A 25,039-nucleotide genomic window follows, 5' to 3' on the forward strand; every position below is an offset into this window, starting at 1 on the left:
TTTTGAATGTAACTATAATGAATGTATATATATTTAGAATCATTATAATAACAGTAATACAACAATAATAATAATAATAAATTATTTATATTTTCCCAAATATTTTTTTATTTTTAAATAATAATTTACAAAACCTAGATTTTAAATGGCACAATACAATCGTTTTTGATACCATTTGGCTAAAAGACATGACATAATAACACAAAACACGGGACCGATTAAAAATAAATTGAAACCCTTTAGTGTTTAATAGATTTTCAGAATAAAGCACAACAGAATGTGCTCAACTCTTCTAGAAAGACGCTCTGAAAGCACTTCCGGTTCATTTCTTTTTAAACATGTCGCATTTACTTGAGTATTTTCCGTAAAATAAGGATATAATCTACTTTTGAACCTCAGAAAATATCCTACTTAAAAAACGAAAACATTTTGATGGTCGATATAAGAAATAAGATGTGTTTTGTAGTTTGTCTCTTGGTCAAACCGGAAGTTGTTGCTGCTCGCATTAACGTGTGCTCTGACAACAACAGACAGACTGTCCGGCTGAAATAGGAGAAGCTGCAGGCTTATTTCTCTAGTTTACGCAGGGTTTAACACATTAGGTATAACAAAGAAACAACAGCGTCCCATGTGAGTGTAATTTAGCTTTTATTCTGTACAGATTCATCAGAGTCAGCGCTGATATTTCCAGCAGCTAACCTGTCAAGCTAGCAAACTAGATACAACTTCATTGAGACATTTGATCTTGCTGGTAATACTGCGTAGAGTTATCATGAGTTGTCCACCCATGGATACGTTTTCTGATTGTTAAAGCAGATTGTCAGTGTGTGCTGGGGTGAACTGTGTGTCCAGTATGAGTGCACCAGCTGGGGACAGAGAGATCCCCCTGGACAATGCAAAGGAAGAGATCAGTGGCCCTGTCTGCACAGGAGAGAGCAGCAGACATGTGAGTAACCATCGACTAGAAAGATGTATAAATAAAGAACAAATTCGGAAATCCAGGCCGAGTAAATCACTACATATATGATCAGCGGTGTAAAGTAACTAAATAGATTAAATACAAATGTGAGGGACTTGTACTTTACTTGAGTATTTCAATGTTTTGATACTTTGTACTTCTACTGCATTACAATTCAGAGGTACATCGTGTACTTTTACTCCACTGCATCTATTTAATACCTTTAGTAACTTTGTAGATTTGGTTTCATAATGTGAAATATAATCAACACATAAATAAGACTTTAGTTATCACTTGAGTAACATTCACAAGCTACCCTGCAGTATACAAAGTCATTCAAACTAGCTGCACCTTTACTAGCTTTGATAACACTTAAATGCGTCAATAATTATAATCAAAACATATGATATATATTATTCTGAAATGGGTCAATCTGCATAATGAGTACTTTTACTTTTTGTACTTCAAGTATATATTGATGCCAATACATTTGTACTTTTATAAGAAACATTTTGAATGCAGGACCTTTACCTGTAACAGAGTATTCCTAGATCTGAGTATTTCTCCCACCTCTGGATATTATGTTTTACTTTGTGTTCCTGCAGGACTCCGCAGTGTGTGCAGGCAGCAGTGAGATAAAGAGCCGAGCGGTGGTGAAGTACTGCGCCGCCCCCCCCCCCACCAGCTATGCCCTGCTGCAAGAGCAGACGGACCTGAAGCTGCCCCCTGCCAACTGGCTCAGAGAAAACCCCCAGCTGGGCAGCGCGGGCACCACCATCCTGGGCTCCAGCAGCAAGAGCAAGCCTTTTTCCAGGTATAATATCATCTGAAATATTTTACTACCATTGTTGAATGTTCTAATAGAAACTGCTGGCCTCTGTAGATTCTTTGCTTTATTTAGGAAGTACACTGTCCAAATCACAAGTAAGCCTGGTCCATAGTGGTTGGTCAAAACATACAACTGTGAATTCATCGTTCACAGTATTGATGCCATCTTTAATGATTTTCATGACAAAAAAACCCAACAAATGTAATTGTTTCTCACAGACATACCTGCAAATTGTGTATTTAAAGCATACTGTAATGTTAACAACTCTTGTGTGTATCGTCAGGGTTCAGTGAGATTTATGTAGGCTTTAAATGTCCTCAAATGTTTTCTATAAATACAAATAAAGGTCAGTTTATGAATACGTTATCCTGCGAGAAGATATTGTACAAATACAATTAATTTAGTCCTGGATCACTGTGTAAACCAGCCGGGCAGATGGCCTCTGTTATTGGTCTGAATGCTCTCATGAAGACAGATTAAAAATCACTGTTCATCCATTTTAGGTCCAGTGTGCAATGAGGTAAATCGTTAACAACATCTGTTCCTTATTTATATTCACAAAAACTCTGTAATGATCATATTTATTTCCTTCTTTTGTAGTTTTGGGATGGCTTATGAATTCATCGATTGCATTGGGGACGATGTCGACGTGGTTTCAGACTCAGAGGTTTGTAGAGCTGCCGCAAAGCTGGTAGATTAAATTCTGAACCATGCGCTCACACCTTGTGTCAACATGCTTTTCTTTAATTTTCAGAACATCAAGAAGCTTTTGAAAATTCCCTACAGCAAGTCCCACGTCAGCATGGCCGTTCACCGCGTGGGGAGGACCTTACTTTTGGACGACCTGGACATTCAAGAGCTCTTCATGAAATCCTCTCAGGTACAGCAGGGACTGGTTTACAACTTTTTAAATAGTTATCAGAATACCTTTATTCGTCCCACAAAGGGACATTTTGTATTTGTTACAGCAAGAAAAGAGCCAAAGAAAGCCTAATATTACCCAAGAAGCATCCATAAAAAAATAGGGTTTTTTTAAAAGATAAAGAAAATTACACAATTTACAAAATACACATCCTGTAACAGTTCTGAGATATAGCAGCCAGGTATATATTGCACAGTTATTAACGGCATATATATATATATATATATTGCACATAATTGGTATTGCACAACAAGGGGACAATACTTATGACTGTATCTTTTAAATATGTGGTATAATTGATTGTATTCTCTCTCCTATATTTGTGTTGTAGACTGGGGATTGGACGTGGCTGAAAGAGTTTTACCAGCGGCTAATAGATCAGAAGTGGCAGAGGAAGAAGAAGAGTAAGGAGCACTGGTATCAGAAAGCTATCCTGTCAAAGTTCCTCTACTACAGGTGGGTTCTGGGCGTTACTTGAATTATAAGCGAAAAGAGGAGAATATATCACGGGAGTCAGGTTGCATTTCTTCCTCAGTCCTCTTCCTCAGTCCTATCTGATAACATCTGCTGTGTCCCTCCAGTATAAATGGTGATGGGGCTGCAGAGCCTGTCCCAGTCAACCCTGACAGAGAGGAGGAGAAGGAGAGCGAGGCGGAGGAGTTCAGTTCCTCCTGGCCCACCGCCTTCACCAGCACCGCGTCTGACACTGAAGAGTCAGATGCTCCCAAGCAGGTAAAGTACAGTAGCTGTTTGACATCTACCTTTTAGTAAACAACGAGGACAAGTTACTTTAGAAATCATGTGTATTTCTTGGAGAATCAATCGTGTGTGTTACAAAACCTTCAGTACTTAATGAGATTAAATATATAAGAAGTGTTTTAAGATTTGATTGGCTCCTGGTAGACCATGAAGCATGTGTTTGTAAGGAGTTTTGGTTTGCACTGCGTTAACTGGCTTTATTCCCAAAGGTGCAGGAAAGTTTTTCTATGGACAGCATGTTTGCTCTGGACCAGGTGACGTCGGCACCCAAAGAGCAGCACCTCGCCATGCTCTTCAACGAGGGGGAGAACAGTCAGGTAAAACAACGTTCTTTATTGTATTTACTTCTACGGTATTGGTACCTCATGTCTAATTTCGACATACACGTTTTCCCTTGTTCGACAGGGTTTGAGAAACGACTTTGTGCGAAACATCATGTGGACGTTTGAGGATATCCACATGTTGGTTGGGTCCAACATGCCTATTTTCGGAGGGGGTCGCTATCCCGCCGTCAGTCTGAGACTCAGGTTGGTTTGCTCCCATTAGGATTTAAAATGTTAACTAATTTAGAGAAGACCTGATAATGTAATCCTTCTATTTTAATTCTATTGCATGTCTGTTGCCTTCTGTTGGGGTTAGATAAGATAAGAGGTACTTTATTGATCCCAATTTGGGAAATGTTTGCGTTGCAGCACCATCAAAATGGATGCATGTGTCAGCAGCATAATGCAGATTGCTTATAGTCTATAATTTAGTTTTCTGACCTTTTAGAAGGGGGGAGCCAGACATGTAATGGATGCTGTAACCTCATCAGAAGTAGACTGGTTGCTTCCACATAATTTTGCTTAATCTAACATCTAAAACGTTCTCACTGTTTCTCAGGGACAACAATAAACCGATCAACATCCTGACGGGTATCGACTACTGGCTCGACAATCTGATGTGTAATGTCCCCGAGCTCGTCATGTGCTTTCACGTCAACGGCATTGTACAAGTAAATAACGCTCCAGTATTTTTATTATAATGAGGTATAAATATCTGTTTGATCATAGCAGTCCAATTCTTTTTTAAATCACTTTTAATTTTAGCTCTTAATTGAAAAATGTAATCAATAATGAAACTTCAACTGCTCTGTATCTACTCTTAGTACTTTCTGATTTGATGCAAACTGCATTCTGTTGTATTCTGTGCCTTTGCAATAAAGGTGAATCTAATCTAATCTAAAAAAGTGGTAATAATAAATGTTTACGCAGAAATACGAGATGATAAAAACCGAGGACATCCCTCATCTGGAGAACTCGACCTTCTCCACGAGGGTGGTGAAAGACATCGCCCAAAACATCCTCTCCTTCCTGAAGTCCAACTGCACCAAAGAGGGTCACACCTACTGGCTGTTCAAAGGTAGGAACAGGGCGATTTTGGTTTAACTCTGTACTTGTACTCCGCACTATGCACTTTTCTAACTTGAGGTTTATTTCTTGAATCCGCAGCCAGTGGGAGTGACATTGTGAAGCTTTATGATCTTACTACTCTGTGTGAGGAGGCGGAAGAAGAGAAATGTCAGAATCCCTTCACTCTTCCTGTGGCTGTGCTGTTATACCGGTGAGTCTCAGGATTAGATTGCATGGCTGGATTTGGAACAATGTCTTCCTATTCAAAATTATCTTATGACATGTCATGGAAAATGAATTTGTTATTTTACCTCAAATGTGATATTTGCAAGTTAACAGTATTTGGTTGAATTGGCTGTTTATATAAATGATTGTTTGCAAGTGAGTTATGCTTTAATCAGATACAATTATCTTAACTGTAATGAGTTCTTGTCTATTCTCTGTTTTGTTTTGTAGAGTTGCCAGTAACATGATGCTGAAGGCGAGTCAAAACAGAAAGCACTACGGCACAATCAGAACTCTGCTCCTGAACTGCGTCAAACTGCTGGATGAGGAGAGGCACCCACAGGTAAGCCTGGATTTAAAAAGAAAATGCAAGATCCACCTCCATATCAAAGTTACAATCGACAAGATCAAATTAGGAGAGAACACAAGGACTGCAATCAAACCCTGGCGCTGCATTCAAATGATTAGATGCCATGATTAAGTGATATATGGGTAGAAAAGTCACATGGACACTGTTTTAGTTCCAAATGAGTTGTCCTGATTAAATAAGTTCAGTATTTTGAATCTATATTTCAACAGCGGGAAAGTAAAAAGTGCCTTAGTGTAGATTTGATTGAACCTGACTCCCCTCCTGGTCTGTTCAGATTATCGCCTCGGCTCACTACATGCTGTCGGAGCTGTTCCAGCTGGACGAGCCTCCGGAGGAAGATGGAGAGGAGTCGATTCGGGCCGGCGGCTCAGAGGACAGCTACAGCGACGAAGACAGAGAGGAAGAGGAGGAGCTGACGGAGGACAGTGACGAGAATGTGTCCTACCGCTCTTGCTGCAGCCCGCAGGACGACAGCAAGGCTGTGGCTGTGATCCGCTCCGTGGTGGAGCTGTCCGTCCCCGAGAAATACAAATCCACTCACCAGATCAGGGTCAGTCACTCTCTGAAGACCTGAGGGGACAGTGTGGAATACACAGATGAAGATGTTGTATGTAAACACCAGAGAATAACCTTTCTTTTTTCCCCTGCAGCCAAGCAGTGTTTTCCCTGTTTCTCTAGACAAGGAGGAGAAATGCAGACATGTCCTGAGCTGCGTGCTAAAGGCGAGTCTCTGCATATTTCTTTTTAAAAGACATACAAAGCTACGGCCAGGGGTGTAGAGCTATTTGTTTAAGCACCGGATTGGCAAAACAGAAGAGTCTGTAAACCAGTCTGCTTTGATCTATGAATTCCTGTCCTGGACTCTCACAGTATCTGCTGCCCACAGCTGTTCCTTCACTTTATGAAATCTCTGCGGCACCAGTGGCCTGTACTACGAAGCAGGATTTGCTATTTACTATTCATTCATGAAGTATGACACTGCGCTGTCAGCACGCTTCTCCATGTTTGTGATTGGTCAAATGTTGCTAACCCCGTCCCTTTCAGGTGAACGCGCTCTCAGCCGGACAGAGAAACCCTGGTTGATTTACTGAGTTGATAACCAGCTTCGCTTAGCGAGATCGCGTTTGTTAGGGTTAGTTAAGCCGGGTAACTCAAACATATCCAGGGTCTGTTGAACTGGCTTCGTCGTACAGGGCACTGGAGGCAGTAACGTGTAACTCAGCAGAATCTGAGAAGAGCAGCACCAGCTGCAAAGAGCCGTGTCTTTTACTGTTTAGTTCACTGTGTTTCCCTTCATTAGAAGCTGAATAGAGATCGAGGCTGCTACGTTTAACCACACACACCTCTACACACATCGAATGACTAGAGTATTCCCCCTATTACTCGTTTTATAAGGGAGATCTCCGGTCACCAGGGCGCATGGTGTGTGTGTGTGTGTGTGTGTGTGTGTGTGTGTGTGTGTGTGTGTGTGTGTGTGTGTGTGTGTGTGTGTGTGTGTGTGTGTGTGTGTGTGTGTGTGTGTGTGTGTGTGTGTGTGTGTGTGTGTGTGTGTGTGTGTGTGTGTGTGTGTGTGTGTGTGTGTGTGTGTGTGTGTGTGTGTGTGTGTGTGTGTGTGTGTGTGTGTGTGTGTGTGTGTGTGTGTGTGTGTGTGTGTGTTTTCAAATTACCACGAACAGTAATTTACACAAATCTGGTTCTCCATAGTTATGTGTATTCCCAAGTGAAAGAAATTCGTTTAATCTTAATCTCGATGTAGTGCTATAGTCCTGCCGAAATACTTACTCGTGCGAACGAGAAAGTATCTTGTGCGCGCAAGTTAATAAAGCGTGGCCTCGTTTTATTTATTTTTCTCTCTATGAACCCTCCAGGGCTCCGTACAAAGCTAATAAAGTGTCCCAGTAAATATGTCATCCACTGTGTTAATAATCGCTCTATTGGAATACACAGGGGCTGAAGGCGGTGGATGTCACCATCAAGAAGGAGAGCGATCTTCCCGCTGCAGACCCCAACACGCCCATTCCTCTTAAATACGAGGACAGAAATGCAATCGGAGCCTGTGCTGCCGAGCAAGGCCTCTCTCTTCTTCTTGAAAGAGGTCAGTCTACAGCCCTTATTTCAAAGATATAACACCACATTAGAAAAAAGGCAACATACAAGCATTACCAGGACATTCTCCCTCCCTCCCCCTCTATGTGTCTCCCTCCTGCTCCTCATGATGTCCCCAGCGATGGCGTGGCAGGCGGACCAGAAGCTCCCGACGCGCTCCGGGATGATCCCCGGCTCCTGGCAGCACCGCATGAAGCTGCAGCTCTTCCTCAAAGCCTCCAAGGCGTACTACGTCCTGTCGGATGCTGCCACCAAACTGCAGAAGTACGGGCGAGCTCTGCGCTACATCAAGCTCTCCCTGCAGTGTTACGGTGAGGTTATTTAACAGGAAGTGGTGCAATAAACCGAACATGGGGGGGGGGGGGACAGAGCCTTCTCCATCGCTGCCCCCACCCTCGGGAACTCACTCCCACAACACATCAGAGACTGCACTGACCCCCCCCCCCACCTTCAAAACACTGACCAAAACACACCTTAATGCAGTGGTTCTCAAACTTTTTTCAATAATGTACCCCCTTTGAAAAATAAATGCAGCCAAGTACCCCCTGATCAGCGCAAAAACTATTTGTTAGGGAAGAAATGCCTATATAAAGAGGTACAGTACAGCGCTGCACCATCAGTGTCTGATTTATTAAAACAACAACATTGTAACTGAGAAACACTTAAATGCTACATTTCAAATGTTTACAATCCATCACTAAATTCATGGCAAACCAATTTTAACATCATGCAATAACACTAAGACAACATTAGTTGCATTGAACTGATCTTTTTAATAAGTTGTACTTACAATGTAGTGAAACATGGGCTTGTGCTTCACTGAGGATCTTTGTCATTCTGACAGGGAGGCAAACTGCAGTTATTACACTTCGCGTTTTGAAATATGTGTAACTCTGTTAATATAAAACCCACACTGCTCAAACTTCGTTACTTTTCCTAAAATTAGTATATTTATTTATTTTGGGGCGTGGGGAATGAAGAGAAAAAGATATATGAGCATTTTATGAGCATGGGATTTTGACCCCTCCTATAAACATATGCATAATGCCGCGCTATACTTTGCGGCCACATGCCGTTGCCAAGCAACGCTTATTGTTTAGGTCCTTTGATAAGCAGGCAGTCATATCATTAACTAGAACTAGCTAGATCTGATAGATTTGGACATAAACGCGAGTGAAGTCTAACCGGACGCGAGAGAGAGAGATCAGAGATCAGATCAGCTGCTGCTGACGGAGAACACCCAGCTCTGCATGATCACAGCTCGTCCGCTGTGACGGACTGTTGAGCGGAGCAAAATACACTAAGAGTTAGACCTAACACACTTAGCTAGTTCATCTTCTCTGGAACTAGCTAAACTAGTTATACATATATTTATTCTTTACTGTCGGGTCACTCATTACAGGTTCAGCGAGCTGCACGAGACTGACGAGCTGTCAAGAGAGGGAGAGGAAAAGAGAGGGAGAGGAAAAGAGAGCACCCCGTTTATTGTTCCCATTTTATTATCCAGAATTACTGTAAACTTTTGAAGAAAGTAGTTAATCTACTATTAGTAGTTTGTTTAAATGCATTAATTACGTTTTTTTTTTATTAACATAAAATAAATCTCACGTACCCCCTGCAGTACTCCTACGTACCCCTAGGGGTCCGCGTACCCCCATTTGAGAACCACTGCCTTAATGTATGAATAATGTTGTGTTGCTGTTTTAATATTTAAATTAAACTTTTTACATTTTGTTTTATTTCCTTTTTATCACCACTGTAAAGTGTCTTTGAGCACCTGAAAAAGCACTTAGAAATCAAATGTATTATTATTATTATTATAATAAAAGCTATTCGTTTTAGCTGTGTCATCTCTTAACATTAAGGTCACGTTCCAACATCTCTCCTATAGACGCGTACTGTTCAGTGAGCGGTACACTGCACCCACAGGTGCTGCAGTTCCACAGCCAGTGCCTGTCTCTGTGTGGGGACATCCATCTGATGTTGGCCCAGAATGGCAACAACAGAGCAGCTTACCTGGAGGAGTACAGCTACCAGACCAAGGAGGACCAGGAGATCCTGCACAGCCTGCAGAGGGAGAGCAGCTGCCAGGGTCAGTGCTTAAAGCTTAAAGGCCTGATCTAAATGTCAGTGCTTGTTTTAACCCATAATGTCCTGTCCTTTCTTGTCTTTTTAAGTTGTCCTGTCATTGTTGCTCATTTCCCTTGGCACTGACTTCCCTCTCTACCCACCAGCCTTCAACATGGCCACAGACCTGGCTACGGACCCGGAGTACCAGCTGTTTGTGAGCAGTAAGTGCTATGAAGCGGCGTATGAGCTGCTCTTCTCTGAGGCTTTGAAAGATCAGGACTCAGATCAGCTGGCTCAGGTGCTCAAAAGGCTCGGAAACATCCGCAACGAGATGGGAGTGTACTTCATGAACCAGGCTGCAGCCATGCAGACGGAGAAAGAAGGTAGGTTGGATTAACAGACACAAGATGGAAGTTATATTCTAAGCAGACAGAAAACTGTACAATGATAGTTATTCATTTGAGATATTTAACATTCTTCAATTTGTACGAGTAATGATGAAGTTGAGATCCTTTGAACTCGAAAGATAATAGAAACAAACAAGCTTCTTGTACATGCCAAAGTTTGTAGTGCAAAACAGCTCATTGCTCCATTTCCCACGCTGCTGTATTTAACCGGCCTTCTCCCTCTCCCCCCCCCAGTGAAGAAGTCTGTGTCCGGAGCAGAGCAGGAGATGTGGAAGAAGAGCTTTTCCTACTTTGAGAAAGGCATGAAGGACTTTGAAGCCATCGAGGACAGCACTAACTCTGCTCTGCTGCTGTGTAACACGGGCCGGCTGATGAGGATCTGTGCTCAGGCCCACTGCACCCTGTCAGCTGATCAGAGCCGGGGGGAGTTCTCCCCCGAAGAGGCGCTCTACTATAACAAGGTGCCACATCAAAACCTTTATGTGAAGTGATGGAAAATGAGTTGTTCTTCTGTAACAATATCTATCTTTTCATAATCGTAATCCTTCCCGATCATGCTGTTAATACATGCATTCTAAATCTATTTCCCCCAGGCTATACACTACTACCTGCGGGCGAGGAAGTCTCTGGCGAGCAGAGAGATCCACTCAGCGGTGTGGGACAGTGTGAACTGGGAGCTCTCCACCACCTACTTCACTCTGGCTACTCTCCTGCAGGACTACGCCCCGCTGTCCAGGAAGGCCCAGGAGCAGGTGGGCTGCAAATATTCTGAATTACACACACATTTGTTATTATCCGGCATATTTCCATGTGCTTTGACAACCTTGATATCCTCAAAGTCAACTTTATTGTCAATCTTTCAGTCTTTCAGACAGAGATCGATATACCGTTTCCCACAATCCCGAATATAAAAATATGTATATACCTATATATATATATATATATATATATATATATATATATATATTAGTGCTGTCAAAATTATCGCGTTAACGGCGGTAATTAATTTTTTGAATTAATTGCGTTAAAATATTTAACGCATTTAACGCATGTGCAGAATGGCCCGCCCCATACGTGCCACCAGTGGCAGCGCTAGGGTATGGCTGGGGTAGGCTACACCCATACCAAGAAATGGCTTAGCCCCACCATGAAAAATGATGTTAAAGTAAGCAAAATAAAGTCTGCCAACTCGCGCGGAGTAAATTGCACAGACAGCAGTTAGTAAGATTGATTTCAGTAGCCACGGTTTTGAAAACTTTTGTCACGTAGTGATCGTCTTCTCAATAGAACATCTTTGATAACGGCGTGGTGTTGTTGCAGGAATAGTCTAGGGCAGGCATCCTCAAACTACGGACTCCGGTCCGGATCCGGACCGAACCAGCACTGTCTCCGGACTCTGAGCAAATTATACTTTTCATATGTATGATCTCTCTGTATTATATGTGAGACATCGCCACAACGCATTCGCAACGAGTCAAAATTCTCCGCTATGTCCACTGCAAACAGCGCTCTGCATGTCTGACTGTTCCACTGTGTTCCACCTGTGTGTGTCAACGCTTTGGTCCAATCACATTCAGCATCCAGTCAGCGTTTTTTTCCCCCAAACAATCTGCGAATCAGAGGCACAGTAGGGCGGGTCTTCGTGGAATGCGGGTGGGAAAAATGTGTGTGTCTCTTTCAACCTGTCTAAGTCAGAGCGAGAATTAAAACAAAAACAAAAAAAATTCAGAGCGAGAGTTAACAGCTAATCTAGTTCCATCTGTACTGTAGCTAGTAGCCTAGTTTCACCTACCAGGGTGGCAACTGACACCCTAAAAATAGGCCTTGCCACCCCAGCTGCCACCCCAGTTGGCAGCTTTGTTTTGAAAGAAAAGTTGTGGCTCATCGGACATTTATGAGAGAAAGTCTCTAATGTCCGAGTGCAAGTGAATGCAGCACAAGATGCACGTCATGTAACCCCTCCCCCGGTCCTGGCGCGAGCGTGGACATACGATTTGGCGGCGATTTCATTTTTAACTGGACGGCGCAAAACGAGAAGCATTCGGACCCAAGCGCTGAAGGAATGAGGTATTTGCGGTCTGACAGAGAAGAGACTGTCAGTATGGCTGTACTCAGCATTGAATCAAAACGCACTAAAGCTGTTGATCTTAATACGTTTGTGAGGCGTTTTGCTGAACAAGATGGTAATCGCCGCATTCAGCTGTAATAGACATGCCAACTTGATGCTCTGCTCACGGATGAGCATACACAACTATTAAGATGATGACCTTACGTGTGTAAATATATTGTTTTCTTTGAGGGGGTCTGCCCCCAAAAAACTGTTTTAAGTCCTGAGAAAGTCAAATAAGACGGTGTTTAAAACTACACTGCCCAGACAAAAAAAAGTAACCACTTTGATTTAACTAGGCCAGTAGGTAAGGACTTTCCACTGGATAATAACTGCAGTATAAAAGAATGCATGACTGAAGTGATGGAGACCATGTTGAAGGCAAACAAAAAGAGGAAATAACAGGTCAAATCAAGCAAATCCCCTCTCAGATTGCACAGCAACCAGAAGAACATAAATACTGGCTGGTGATTTGATTCATCAGCTTTGTGATGGAATAAAAAATGCACAGTGCATTTCCTTAGCTGTGGGTGAGTCCACTGACACCACTGACAATGCTCAGTTGCTGGTGTTTGTGAGTTTTTATGATGAGGCAAAGGGGGAGTTTGTTGAAGATGTGTTGGGCCTGACGAACCTCAGTGGACACACAAGGGGGCATACATTTATAAAGCAATAATGGGAATGCTGAATGAAAGAGGGTGCAGCTGCCTTTATTCCTAACTGTGCAGCTCTTACTCTGCGACTCTGAGGGGTCAAGCACAGAAACAATAACAATGAAAACTGCTGCATACAGATTATTTTTGTTTTTGCAACCTCGTGTTAAGAATCTTGTTGCAATTGTTTAAAAGTTTGAATGACCGTAATAAACGGACCTTTGTCTTATTGAAACATTTATTTTGGACCTTTAAGATTTGTATTTGAGTACCCCTGGTCTAGGGGATTGCAGAAAAATCGTGCAAATGATGATACAAGCATCACATTTGGCACACTTGTTCTCCAAGTGGTACTAATCAAATCTGCCTGATTGGCCAATTGAAAATCCAAGATGGCGGCCATTTTCCAAGATGGCCGCCAGATTAGCCGCCCGAAAACCGTAATAATTCGGCACAGAAAGGGTTAATCAAATTTTAAAGGTCATAAATGGATGCGATAATTTAAGACCTTTAATTTGATACCTAATGTATGGGTCTACGACCACAGGAAATACTTTAACCCATTGGGAACCATTGTCGACTTTTGTCATCATGAGTACTATTTGCACTTTGGGTCTCAAAGGGTTTTAATAAAGCACACTGACACATTTTTCAAGATGGCCACCAGATTGCCTGTTTTTTATTACGTAAGCTTTACCCCGGCTAGCAAATGTTCAAAGTTATTTATACCATGCCACTGGTCCTCCAGCTGCTACTGTTCACATATGCAGCTGCAGAGTGATGTGCAGGGGAGCTCTGACTGAAAGCATTTGCATCTTCCTGTGCAACCTTTCTTACAGGAACACTTCGTCAGTTCCCGACAGCTCGCTGCAATAGGGGGTAGTGTTGTCCAACATATCTGCCATGTCTCTCCTTTCTGTGTCCATCCCCATTCAGCGGGACTGCTCGTGTCTGGATTGGAGATGGTTGCCTGGCCCCAGATGATCCCAGCCTGATAAGCCGCACGCTTTGCATGTTCTCTGAGCGCTGCCTGTGTTGGTGGAATTGAATTGTACGGCCTCTGCTTGCGGGCAAAGAGATCTAGTCTTGCTTCATCCACACCAGTGGTTGCGCTTGATCTGTCGTACATGAGGACAACGAATCTCTCCAGCTTCTGCAGGTCAAGATCACAAATCAATGTTGGATGCTGGCTGAGATTAGTGAATGTTTCAGAAACATCATCGAATACGTTCCAAGTCTGCCATGCAGATTTCTTCCCTTTCCCACGGAAGGCAGACACGACATCACATCCAGTGAACGCATGAACGTATGGGATCCCTCTAGCTTTCTCAAGCCCTATTGCAGAAACTACCTCATGGACTGGAATCCATCGCATCTTGGCTCCTTGGCCAAAGGCAATCCACATTTTCTCAAGACCTAGTTCCTGTAAGGATGGCAGTACAGATATTGCTATGACTAGCACGTCCGTGTCATTAGCCTTAATGATAATAGACTTGCTCCCATCAGTCGTTGCATCCCTGGCGTGCACAAATATTCGACTGTCAGCTTCTTCATGAGAACATGGGGACACAGCATCCAGCAACTTCCCTGTGTTGCTAATGGCTTCTTCTCCTTTTGTGACAATTACTGTGCTTGTCGTCTCTGCTTCACACATCTTTTCCGCAAGGAAGTGAAACAGCTCAGTCTTGTTGCTGGCGTCACGAAGGAAGCTTTGCCAGTTACCTGGTGTCTTACTCGTCCCTGTCACTCTTCTTCTGATTCCTTGCCCTCTTTTCGACCTTGTCTCGGATTTCAGACTTGACTTCTTGTACACATCAAAGACTACGTCCACCCGCTTGTACCTGGCACCATAGGATTCAACCTTTGGGATTATGTCTTCTTTAGCATAGTCATCAAATGTCTTTGAAGTACGTGGAGGTAAGGCATTGATAAGTGCTGAGCCATCAATGATGATTGCATCTCCATTTGGTTCTGTGTCTGGGATGTTCACTTGCGCTTCAAGAATTTCAACCAGCTGTGACTTCTGACACGTATGAAGCTTGCCGCTATCACTGAGAGATGCAGGGTGCGACTGATTTTCGTGCTTGAAGAATTCTTGCAAGTTACACTGCCTGTTCTGGCACGAGATGAACAGTCGCGAGAATAACTGACAGTCGTCTTTCAGGACTTTCTCCTTAGAAATGTCCTTAGCCTGCTCTTGTTTGAAGAAGCAAGGTTTTTCTTGATCGGATTATAAAAAGCACTTTCACCTTCATCCTCTAGCCCCTCCATGAATGATTGGAACTGCTCTTTGCCCCGTCGGTGATGTGTTGCTACCATTTCAGCTAGAGTTGGGTCTGCAATGTTCTTCGTGTCTAGCACCAGCAGGTCGGCTGATTCTTCTTGGAATGGGTTGCCCATCTCCTGCATCACTGCAGAGAGTGATTTCACCTTTGCAAAGAAAGATTTCTGGGCACTCCTTGTCTGCTCGTGGTGTCTGCTGCTATATGTGGCATCTTTCATACCAGACATGGCCTCGTATCCAGCTACTAGACGACTAACTTCGGGTCCAGCGACCATCCACCTACGAAGTGCTGACGCGTCTTCTGTCAACCCAATTGCTCCTCCGTCACCTTTGATCACTGCATTATTTTGCTCGTGTGCTTGGTCGATCGCCAGGCCAGAGTATTCTCTTCTTGACTTGTGGATGGCAAAGTTCCCTTTGTGAAACTCTCTGGCCACATCTGGATGTTGTTGCTCAAGTGACATCATATCTCGGAGGTGAATTGGGATCCACCGCGCATAGTTGACATTGTTATTTGCAAAGAAGTAAGGCACCAGTTCTGAAAGTGCTTCACGGTACAAGTTGAAGTCTCCTTCTCTGAATGAGCGGATCAGGGTGAATATGGTGAGCTCCATGTTCAGCACCAGACTCCAGAACTGGAACTGCGGACTCTCTTTCCTCCGTTGTTCACACCAATCCTCAAAGGTTATATCTGATATGCAAGACTCTTCAGAGCGGTAATCATGGTATGCCTTCTTCATCAGTTTGTACAAGCTGCATGCAGTGATCTGGTGTGCTTGTCTTGTCCTGGTGACACTGGATGCAGACAGGTAAGACTCTGCTGTACCAGATGAGGCCACCTCTGCTTCCACAATGGCACTGGTCCAGCCACTCTCCCGTAGTAATGTTCCTATCGATCTCAGTGCCGCCATTTCTATATGAAGTCCACCGAACATGATCACAAACTTGTCCTCTCCATATTCGGGCCACTTCCATTGTATTTGTTTTGCCAGAGCATATAACGGTTGATCAGCAGCAATGACAGGTGTCTGCCCTGGGTTCAGAAAAGCCACTGTATCACGGACCTTCGCCATGGCATGCTTGATCGTTGCAACAGAGTGAGCCTGATCTCGCCACAGAGGCATCATCGCTGAAATACTCACTTCAAATGGATGGCTCCTTTTCTGCGTTGCATGGTGGGCTGACCATGTGATGCTTACTGCATCAGCCACATCCTCAGTGAGGAAGACTTCCTCCAACCAAGAATATTCTTCCTTCAAGTGTAACCAGATCGACTCGGGTGCTGGTAAAGATTGGTTTGCTACTGGAGGAGGATTGGGTTTTTTCGTGATGTATGCTGGTCGAATATTGGTGTATGCTTCTGGAAGCTCTGGTACTTTCTTAACCTTCATTTCTGACTCTAGTTTGAGCGGCTCACGTTCATCGCCAGCATTTTCAGTGCTTGGATGTTGGAAAATGGACACACTTGTACCATGGAATGATGTTTGAGCTGTGGTCGCAGTCGGATTATGATCTATGTTGTCCACTGCTGCAGTTGTGAACAACTGCTTTCTCAAGACTGGGGGACAGATTACTCCATCTTGCACATACTGTGCAACAACTGCTTCTCCTAACTGTGCTGAGATTTCTAGGACTCTGTCGTATGATATGCTGAGCCCATTCTCATGGAGCATTTCAATGATTTGTCTCTTCCTCGTCTTGGCAAACACATACAGGCCCATGTAGACTGCAAAAGGTGGCTCACGGTCCTTGGAATGCCTGTGGACATCCGTTCCTTCCTTATATTTCGCAAAGCAGTTGTACTGTAGGAGTTGCGATATAGAAAGGTCAGATTTTGATGCTCCATGCTGGAGTTGGGACTTGATGTCAGCACCATGTTCGATCATACATACAAATTGCAGCAGTGATGGTGGTACAGCCTGTTCTAGGTCTGTGTCGTTAAAGGTGCTGCTGAAATTTGACTTTTGATGTAGCATATCTCGTCTTATTATCCCAGCAGCTTTTGCTTGGTGGATCGCTTCACCGTACTTGGATGCTTGTGAGAGGATTGAGCCTACATCATTTTCAAAAGCCAGCATAACATCTCGTCATTGGTGATGAGCTTGCAGCTTGGGAATGTGAAAAAGCAGCTGGTCCTTGAGTCGAGTAGGATGAACATCAGGCGATTCAACACCAAGCTGCTCCAGCCTCTGCTTGTAAAGCATGGTCAAATTAGCAAGCTTCAATATGAGTGGATCACTACTATCACTGGCATTTTTCATCTCACTAATGTAGGTGACTAGTTCGGAGAAAGCAATTGGATATGCTTCCTTCCAGTGCTCCTGTGCTTTCTCTTGCTCCTGCACCTTTAGGTAGGCTCATTCTCGGTTATACAATGCCACCAAACAAGCAGGGTGATATTTCAGTTCTTGTGCTATGACATCTCCTACACTTAGTTTGGCAAGGAGTTTTCTATCACTGAGTGTTTTTGCACATTCGTTTATTCTGTTATTCACTTGCATTGTCATTGCTTCTCTAAGCTCCCCTCCTTTTTCGCAAAAGAAACATTCTTGTGTTTTAGCTTCTTGGACCTTTCGTGGGATCTTACTTCTACCGCCCTCATCACTAGTACCTGTAGGGGTTGATCTTTTTTCAGCTCTGTGTAACTTTGTGTTGTTAAATAGAAGCCTACAACTCTCATGATATTTTGCCTTCTTTTGTCTTAAGGTTTCATTTATCCCACCACCTTCGTCAAGTCTTGCAGGGTCTAGCTTGATTGGTAGTGCATTGAGTGAGTGAAACAGAGGAATATTCGTTGCCAAGTTCATATATCCATCATCGCCTCTTCTGGCAGGATTGCCCTGGGGGGACTTTAGATCTTCTTTCTTAACCTCCTGACATAGGCAACACTTGGTCCAGTCAGTGTTCCACGATTTTACAGTAGCACTTGTGTCCATGGTCAGTATGACGTTCAGGGTCGAGGGTTTATCCTTTTACCACCCTGTACGTGTATAATAGACACTTTCCTGTATGATAGTGTAAAAAGTAATTGAATGAATTAGCTAATTTCCGATAGCATAGTTAGCTTAGCTTAGCTTACACATTGAAATAACACACAATTAACCACAATTTTGAAACACATCACTTGGCACACACAAGTCAGTTTGTAAGTACTCACAGTCACAGATATCTACTCCGGATTAAACCAAAACGATGTGTGGCTGATAGAACTGGCTGCCACCATGTGCTCTCTGCATTTTGTGTCTACTCAAAACACACATGTCGCGCAAAATGGTGCCTTAAAGGTGCAGTACCGAATTTCGCCACCAGGGCGTTTCAATATACTATAATATACTTAAGTAACTACAGTTGAGTAGCTACAGTGACATTCAAGTAACTGTGGAACTGTTAGTTATATATTTTTCTGCAATCCCCTAGAGACTAATACTCATGGTGACAAAAGTCGACAATGGTTCCCAATGGGTTAAAGTATTTCCTGTGGTCGTAGACCCATAAAATAGGTATCAAATTAAAGGTCTTAAATTATCGCATCCATTTATGACCTTTAAAATTTGATTAACCCTTTATGTGCCGATTTATTACGGTTTTCGGGCGGCTAATCTGGCGGCCATCTTGGAAAATGGCCGCCATCTTGGATTTTCAATTGGCCAATCAGGCAGATTTGATTAGTACCACTTGGAGAACAAGTGTGCCAAATTTGATGCTTGTATCATCATTTGCACGATTCTTCTGAAACATTGCTGTTATCTGCCCCACTAGAAGTCCCGACGGAGAATACTTTTGCTGTAGTACATCGGTGCACATAACTGGTACGCAGGTTATGTGTGTAATCTGAAATGCGTACCGTCACTTGTGTCACAAAGCGCATTTGCGTACCGACGTACTTGTGAAGCTTTTCCAGAAGGCGGTTAGATCACCGGACGACAGAGTCGGTCTCCGTGTGCACAGACAGGGCTGCTGTTAACGTCGGTCTGTACAACGGAATTGTGCCAAAACTACGCCAACCGGCTGCGGAGGGAGACTTCCCCCCCCTTCACTGGAGAACTGCGCTAAAACAGCTGATCACAACGTTCACACTCTGTGGTCAAGAAGTACTCCACGAGCCGCCGCCCCCCCCTCTGTCGACTTTCCTGAAGTACTCCCCCGTTGATAGAAATCAACACGTAATGAAATAAGACCCCACGGTTTGATGATTGATAGGTGTGTGGGTTGTCTTTCATTTTGACACGCAGAAAATGTTATAATAAACATAGATACTGTATGTTAAATGGATATATCCGCCTTCTTTCCATTCCCACAACAATATACATAAATAAATGGCATATTTTGGAAAATAGTTCGAATGGTGATTAATCATGATTAATTCATTTTTAAGCTGTGATTAATCTGATTAAAATTTGTAATCGTTTGACAGCCCTAATATATATATATATATATATATATACACACACAATCAAAAGACACATTTATACTTATGCACACATTAAGATAAAAACACAACAATCCATTCATACAAAATAACAGTCACTTCAATATCTTTGATTAGTGCAAGACTGTCCATAGCAGCGTACAAAAAAGTGTCTGGTGCTGGATTTGAGTCTCTGTGTGGGGTGTTAAAGTCCAGGGGGGGGCAGAAAACAAATAGTGCACTTTTTACAAATGCCAAGATAAAAACATCAATTGTTTTTGCACCACTGACCCCAAGACGTGTGATCAAACTTCTAATCACCCAACCTTGTGTGTGTGTGTTTTGTCAGATTGAGCGTGAGGTGACAGATGCGATGATGAAGTCCCTGAAGTACTGCGACCTGCAGACTGAGTCGGCCCGGCAACCGCTCTACCAGTACAGGGCTGCAACCATCCACCACCGGCTGGCCTCCATGTACCACAGCTGCTTCCGCAACCAGGTCAGAAACCATGTTGGGGCATACAATGATTTACTGCATCATCACCAGAACCCCCTCCATTGACCACATCCTGTTCTTCAGCAACTTCACTGGCTGCCTGTCAAATACCCTATAGATGATAAGATTCTGCCCCTCACCTTTTAAGGCTATCCACAACCTCACTCCTCCATACCTCTCTGCACCCCCCCCTCTGGAGCTCCCTCCCACCTGACATCTGGAATACTGACTCTCTTCCCATTTTCAAATCACGTCTCAAAACATATATCTTCACACTGATCACATCACACGTCCTCTGTTTTTCTTGATCGATTATATTGTCGTGTTTTTTGGACTTTTGTTTTGTGCTTTGTGTATGGCGACCTTGAGAGCCTTGCAAGGCACCTTTATAAATCAAATGTATTATTATGACATCCTTTTGTCTTTTGGACTGAATATCCATGTGTCTTAGTAGAGACATATTGCTTTTGCCCCAAAAGTGCCATTTCCTGTTAAGAAAAAGGTCTATACTATGACTAAACACGGCCACTGGTGATGGGATGTCTGTTCCACGCTTACAGCAGAATAACACTCACTGAAGGTATTCTGTGTGTCTCTGTCTCGCTGTGTGACAGGTGGGGGATGAGCACTTGAGGAAGCAGCACCGCAGCCTGGCAGAGCTGCACTACAGCAAGGCGGTGTGTTTGTTCCTCAGCCTGACAGACGCTCCCTGCGAGCTGCTGCGCACGCTGCTGGAGAGGGTGGCCTTCGCCGAGTTCACCATGGCAGGTGAGCCGCAGCGACTGCTCTCAAGTGTCGGGTTTCCATCTGCATTCACACGTCTCGCTAACAAATCTATTAGAAAGCTGCTCGAGTCCTCACTGACACTAAGAAAGTGGATCGCATCACTCCAGTTCTGAAGTCTTTACACTGGCTTCCTGTCTGTCAAAGAATTGATTTCAAAATACTTCTGCTGGTTTATAAAGCATTGAATGGTTTAGGTCCAAAATACATTTCTGACCTCCTGCTAAATGATGAAGCATCCAGAACTCTCAGGTCTTCAGGGACTGGTCAGCTTTCTGTCCCCAGAGTCAGAACTAAACATGGAGAAGCAGCGTTCAGTTATTATGCTCCAAATGTCTGGAACAAACTCCCAGAAACAAATCCAGGCTGAAGACTTTTCTTTTTGCCGCTGCTTTTAATTGATATATTCATGTCTCACACTGCACTGTAACTGTTATTCATGTACCTGTGTTATTCGTGTTTTATTATCTTTGCTTTTAAATTTGTGTTTTTAAATGCCATTTTATAATATGTTTCTCCTTCTCTATTTCTTAATGTCTTTGAATTGCCTTGTGTTGAAATGTGCTATATAAATAAACTTGCCTTGCATTCTCTCGAGTTACGTTTCATTTTGTGTTCCCGCAGGTCAGAGCAGCAGCACGGCGAAGCTGAAGAGCCTGACTGGAGCTTTAGAGATCATGACAGAAACTCGCTCTGCCTTCCTGATGATCCATAAGGAGCTGCTGGAGGAGCAGATAGAGGTACCGTTCAGAGCAGCAGTTTGAAATGCTCTCTCATGCTAGTGCTTCTTTCCCTTTCCCGATCACACACTGCATACTAAAACATATTTGACTTCTTGTGCTGTAGTTGAGTGAACCTGCTGAGTCATCAGATTCTCCTGACGCGGCCGGGGGCTCCCCCTCAGGACTGAACCTCCAGGAAGTGATGAAGCTGATCGGCGTGTTTGAGCCGAGCTTCTCCTTCCTGCTGCTGCAGGTGATCAAACTGATGACGACCATGAAACGGAAACCAAGGTGAGCGAGAAACCATGCACATATGAATTCAGACCTTTTTACAAATCAGCCACATGACAGTCATTTCAACAACCACGAATGATCCCGTGGTCTAACTTCAGAGATATGGCATGTTAAGTCCACTTCATTGTCAATCTCTCAGTTTGTGTGTACAGACAGAGATCAAAATACCGTTTCCCACAATCCCGAATACAACAACAAATATATATATAAAATATGTAGGCAAATATGTATAGACATATTTATACATATGCACAAATTAAGACCTAAATAAAAGCACAACAATCAATATATACAAAATAACAGTCACTTCAATATCTTTGAGAATGTACATTAGTGCAAGACTGTCCATAGCAGCTGAGTGTCTGTGTGTGGGGTGTTAAAGTCCAGGGGAGAGAGGGGAGAGAGTTCAGTTGGTGTGGGGTACAACAAGGGAGGTTGCTAAATGTAATTTGTTATTTAAAAGTAGGGAATATGGAGGTCTGGGAGCCATAGACCTGGGCATTAAACTAAAAATTACCTTTGTAAAAAACATCTCGTCTGCAATCAATAGGAAAGCACCTTGGGTTGAGGATGGAGAAATGGGATGGAAGAAAAGAAGAGGCAGAGCTAGAAATGGTCCATATTACAAGTTAGTTTATGGTGACTTCACAACTGAAGTTCAGCATTTAGGGATTGATTGGATCGGACTACCGAATAGAGTAATTTTAAAAATGATAAACTATTTCAAATATGGAGGTGTTATAACATACAAAAACCTGACGAAGGTAACGAAGTCTTAAAATTAGTCAAAAGTAAACGGTTATCGGAGAGCATGAGAGACGTGAGGTGGCTGATATCAGTCAACAGACTTGCGGTCAGAGCTGTGGTTTCATGGAGCTGCTATGTGAAAACTAGAACTTGCCCCATGATTAACTGTGAGGAGGACGAGACTTTACAGCACCAGCCCAGGAGGTGTGGTCGCTCCTACGGGGCATCGGCTTAGACTTCAATGTAGAATATGTCTCAATCATGTATTGTATTCTGGATGAGGGGATGGACAATAAACACAGGGACCTTTTTCAGCTGGTAATTTGTATCACATGTATGAAAATCTGGAAGACAAGGTGCAAGATGATACTAAATCAGACGATCATAAACAGTGGCACCATCGTGAAACAAATACTTACTGAACTAAGGAGAAGAAAAATCCTGGACAAATCCCAGACTCAGCCATGGGGCGTTTTGAGTCTGTGACCGAACTAAGTCTCATTAGAATATAAACGTGCTCTCTTTATGTTATTTATATATTTATGAATTGTGTTTTATGTGTATTATTAATGTAAGTTGTGTATATCATGTACTGCCCAAATAATATAAAAGAGTGTTCAGCCTCCTGACAGCCTGGTGGAAAAAACTGTACTCTATGCTTATACTGTATATTTGACTTTTCTCAATGCTCACCCCTAATCATATTTTTTTATTACAGCAATAAGGATGAGGAGCTGCTGAAAACCTTTAAGAACGTGTACTCCAAGCTGCTGCGAGCGGAGAAAAACGCTCCTCTGCTGAGCCGCATCGAGCTCCACATCGAGCTCCTGCAGCAGCTGAAAACACAAACGGGAAGTGGAGACACGGGAGCGCATTCATGATGAAGACAGAAACCACAGTGCGAAGGACACTCCAGACCTTAAGTCTTCTTTAAACCCCACTCAGTGACAGAAGGGATGATTTATACACACCTTTTTAACACATGCTCAGGCAACACCGTCCTACTCTGAATGACAGTCTGAAAGCTAATTCACCTGCTGCGCCTTTACAAAAAAACAACTCATCTTTACTCTAGCATTTGCATCGAAGGTTTGGAATTGTACATTTTTGTGAAAAAGTTGTAAATTAGAAGGATATTATTTAATTGTCTTATTGCTTAAGCAGTTATGGCTTGCGTGTAAAGCTCCTATGTGTAGGATTTGTTTTTGACTGTACCACATTGGATCTGGATTGCCTCATTTTTATACAAATAAAACATACTGTATGATGGTAGTACCACTTCCACACAGTCAAAGAGGGATTTCATTTAGCATCAGCTTACAAAAATAATTGGTAATTTTCATATTCAATAATACCAAAAGAACTGTGAATAAATTAATAGATTGAAGTGTGATTGCTGACAAACAATTGTTTTTTTAAATAACAGTGCAATAGCTTGGCAACTTTCAATGCAATGTTTATGTCAGCATGGTTTGCTGTGATGTGAAAATTAAAAGGTTTTTAAAAGAATGTTTGAATTCATGTTCTGGATGTCACACATCGTTAATGTACTCGTTGGGATATTGTTACACTTCTGATATACTTTTGGGTTCAGGAGATTTTATTGAAAATGTGTTTCAAAGCATCCCAAGATATCATTCCTACACTGGACCAAAAAGACCCCCTTTTTTCTAGGATTCTATACATCTTTGTATGAACATTATGCAGTTTTTTTATAAGGAAGTTATTTTTCCATAGAAATATTCCTAAAAGTAGAAATACAACCCAATACAACATTTTCTTTTTTCCGTCCACTTTAGTAATAATATCATGTATGGATGTAGATTCACTGGATCAAATTATATGGCACATTATATGTATCAAACTAAATGATATCGTACGGTATATAAATATCCTCCAGACGTCTGATGACTAAAATGCTTTATCTGGTTAGAATATATAATTAAAATGACAGCTTCTGGCAGACAGTCACAACACATACGCAAAGGACACGTTGCCATTACTGATGACACAATAAAAAGGGCTGTCATCTTGATTCAAATGATGTACTTCTCTAGGTTTGAAAATCTTTGGAATCATTTGAGAGAATCTTAATTCACAACTGCAAAAATATTCACAGATGTCAAGTCGTTTTAGACAAGAGCAAAATGCTACATATTATACCTTTAAGTGGGTCAGCTGACAGAGTGCTGAGGGTTCTGGCTCTGGTCCGTCCTGCAGTCGGGTCACTGGAGAGGGAACATTATGTTTTGAATTCAGCGTCAATGAACCGGGTCGCCCCGCTGTCACTGAGCTGTATCCGCAGCACATGGAGCTGCAGGTGGGCCGAGGCTCTCTCTGAACCTCATCAATCAGGCCGGCCCCTCTGTGCTGGGGGGACCGACGGAAGGACAAAGACTGAAGGGACGATGTGAACGGAGCCACAGAATCATTAATAATGCCAGGGGGGCTGGGAACCTGAATTGTTAACCTCGCTTGAGTTTGATAAGATTTGACATTTTAAAATAT

The 25,039-nt window shown here is 42.8% G+C and overlaps 1 protein-coding gene across 3 annotated transcripts; it reads left to right on the forward strand.

Annotated features, from left to right (window-relative positions):
• The first annotated feature begins 512 nt into the window (after positions 1–512).
• edrf1 (erythroid differentiation regulatory factor 1) lies at positions 513–24,044 on the forward strand. 3 transcript variants are annotated; one of them, XM_034237944.1, is made up of 26 exons: positions 516–630; positions 817–946; positions 1,564–1,772; positions 2,388–2,454; positions 2,542–2,667; positions 3,041–3,165; positions 3,291–3,441; positions 3,678–3,785; positions 3,874–3,995; positions 4,351–4,462; positions 4,722–4,869; positions 4,959–5,070; positions 5,316–5,427; positions 5,729–6,004; positions 6,105–6,176; positions 7,402–7,549; positions 7,680–7,871; positions 9,452–9,652; positions 9,795–10,013; positions 10,272–10,498; positions 10,631–10,789; positions 19,839–19,988; positions 20,600–20,753; positions 21,393–21,508; positions 21,615–21,781; positions 23,250–23,412. In XM_034237944.1, exons 2-26 carry the CDS (start codon positions 854–856, stop codon positions 23,410–23,412), a joined length of 3,729 nt encoding a protein of 1,242 aa, XP_034093835.1. In that variant the 5' UTR covers positions 516–630; positions 817–853. The 3 variants fall into 3 exon arrangements, with proteins under 3 accessions (XP_034093834.1, XP_034093835.1, XP_034093836.1); XM_034237945.1 differs by having other exon boundaries at positions 529–630; positions 814–946; XM_034237943.1 differs by having other exon boundaries at positions 513–946; positions 23,250–24,044.
• The last annotated feature ends 995 nt before the right edge of the window (positions 24,045–25,039 follow it).

This window comes from Gymnodraco acuticeps, unplaced genomic scaffold (genome assembly GCF_902827175.1).
Source record: "Gymnodraco acuticeps unplaced genomic scaffold, fGymAcu1.1, whole genome shotgun sequence".
NCBI classification, from domain to species: domain Eukaryota; kingdom Metazoa; phylum Chordata; class Actinopteri; order Perciformes; family Bathydraconidae; genus Gymnodraco; species Gymnodraco acuticeps.

Coding starts and splice junctions, on each gene's coding strand:
- edrf1 (XM_034237943.1), top strand. CDS start 854: ATGAGTGCACCAGCTGGGGACAGAGAGATCCCCCTGGACAATGCAAAG. Junction 3,996..4,350: donor GCCGTCAGTCTGAGACTCAG/GTTGGTTTGCTC, acceptor ACTGTTTCTCAG/GGACAACAATAAACCGATCA. Junction 10,499..10,630: donor AGGCGCTCTACTATAACAAG/GTGCCACATCAA, acceptor TATTTCCCCCAG/GCTATACACTACTACCTGCG.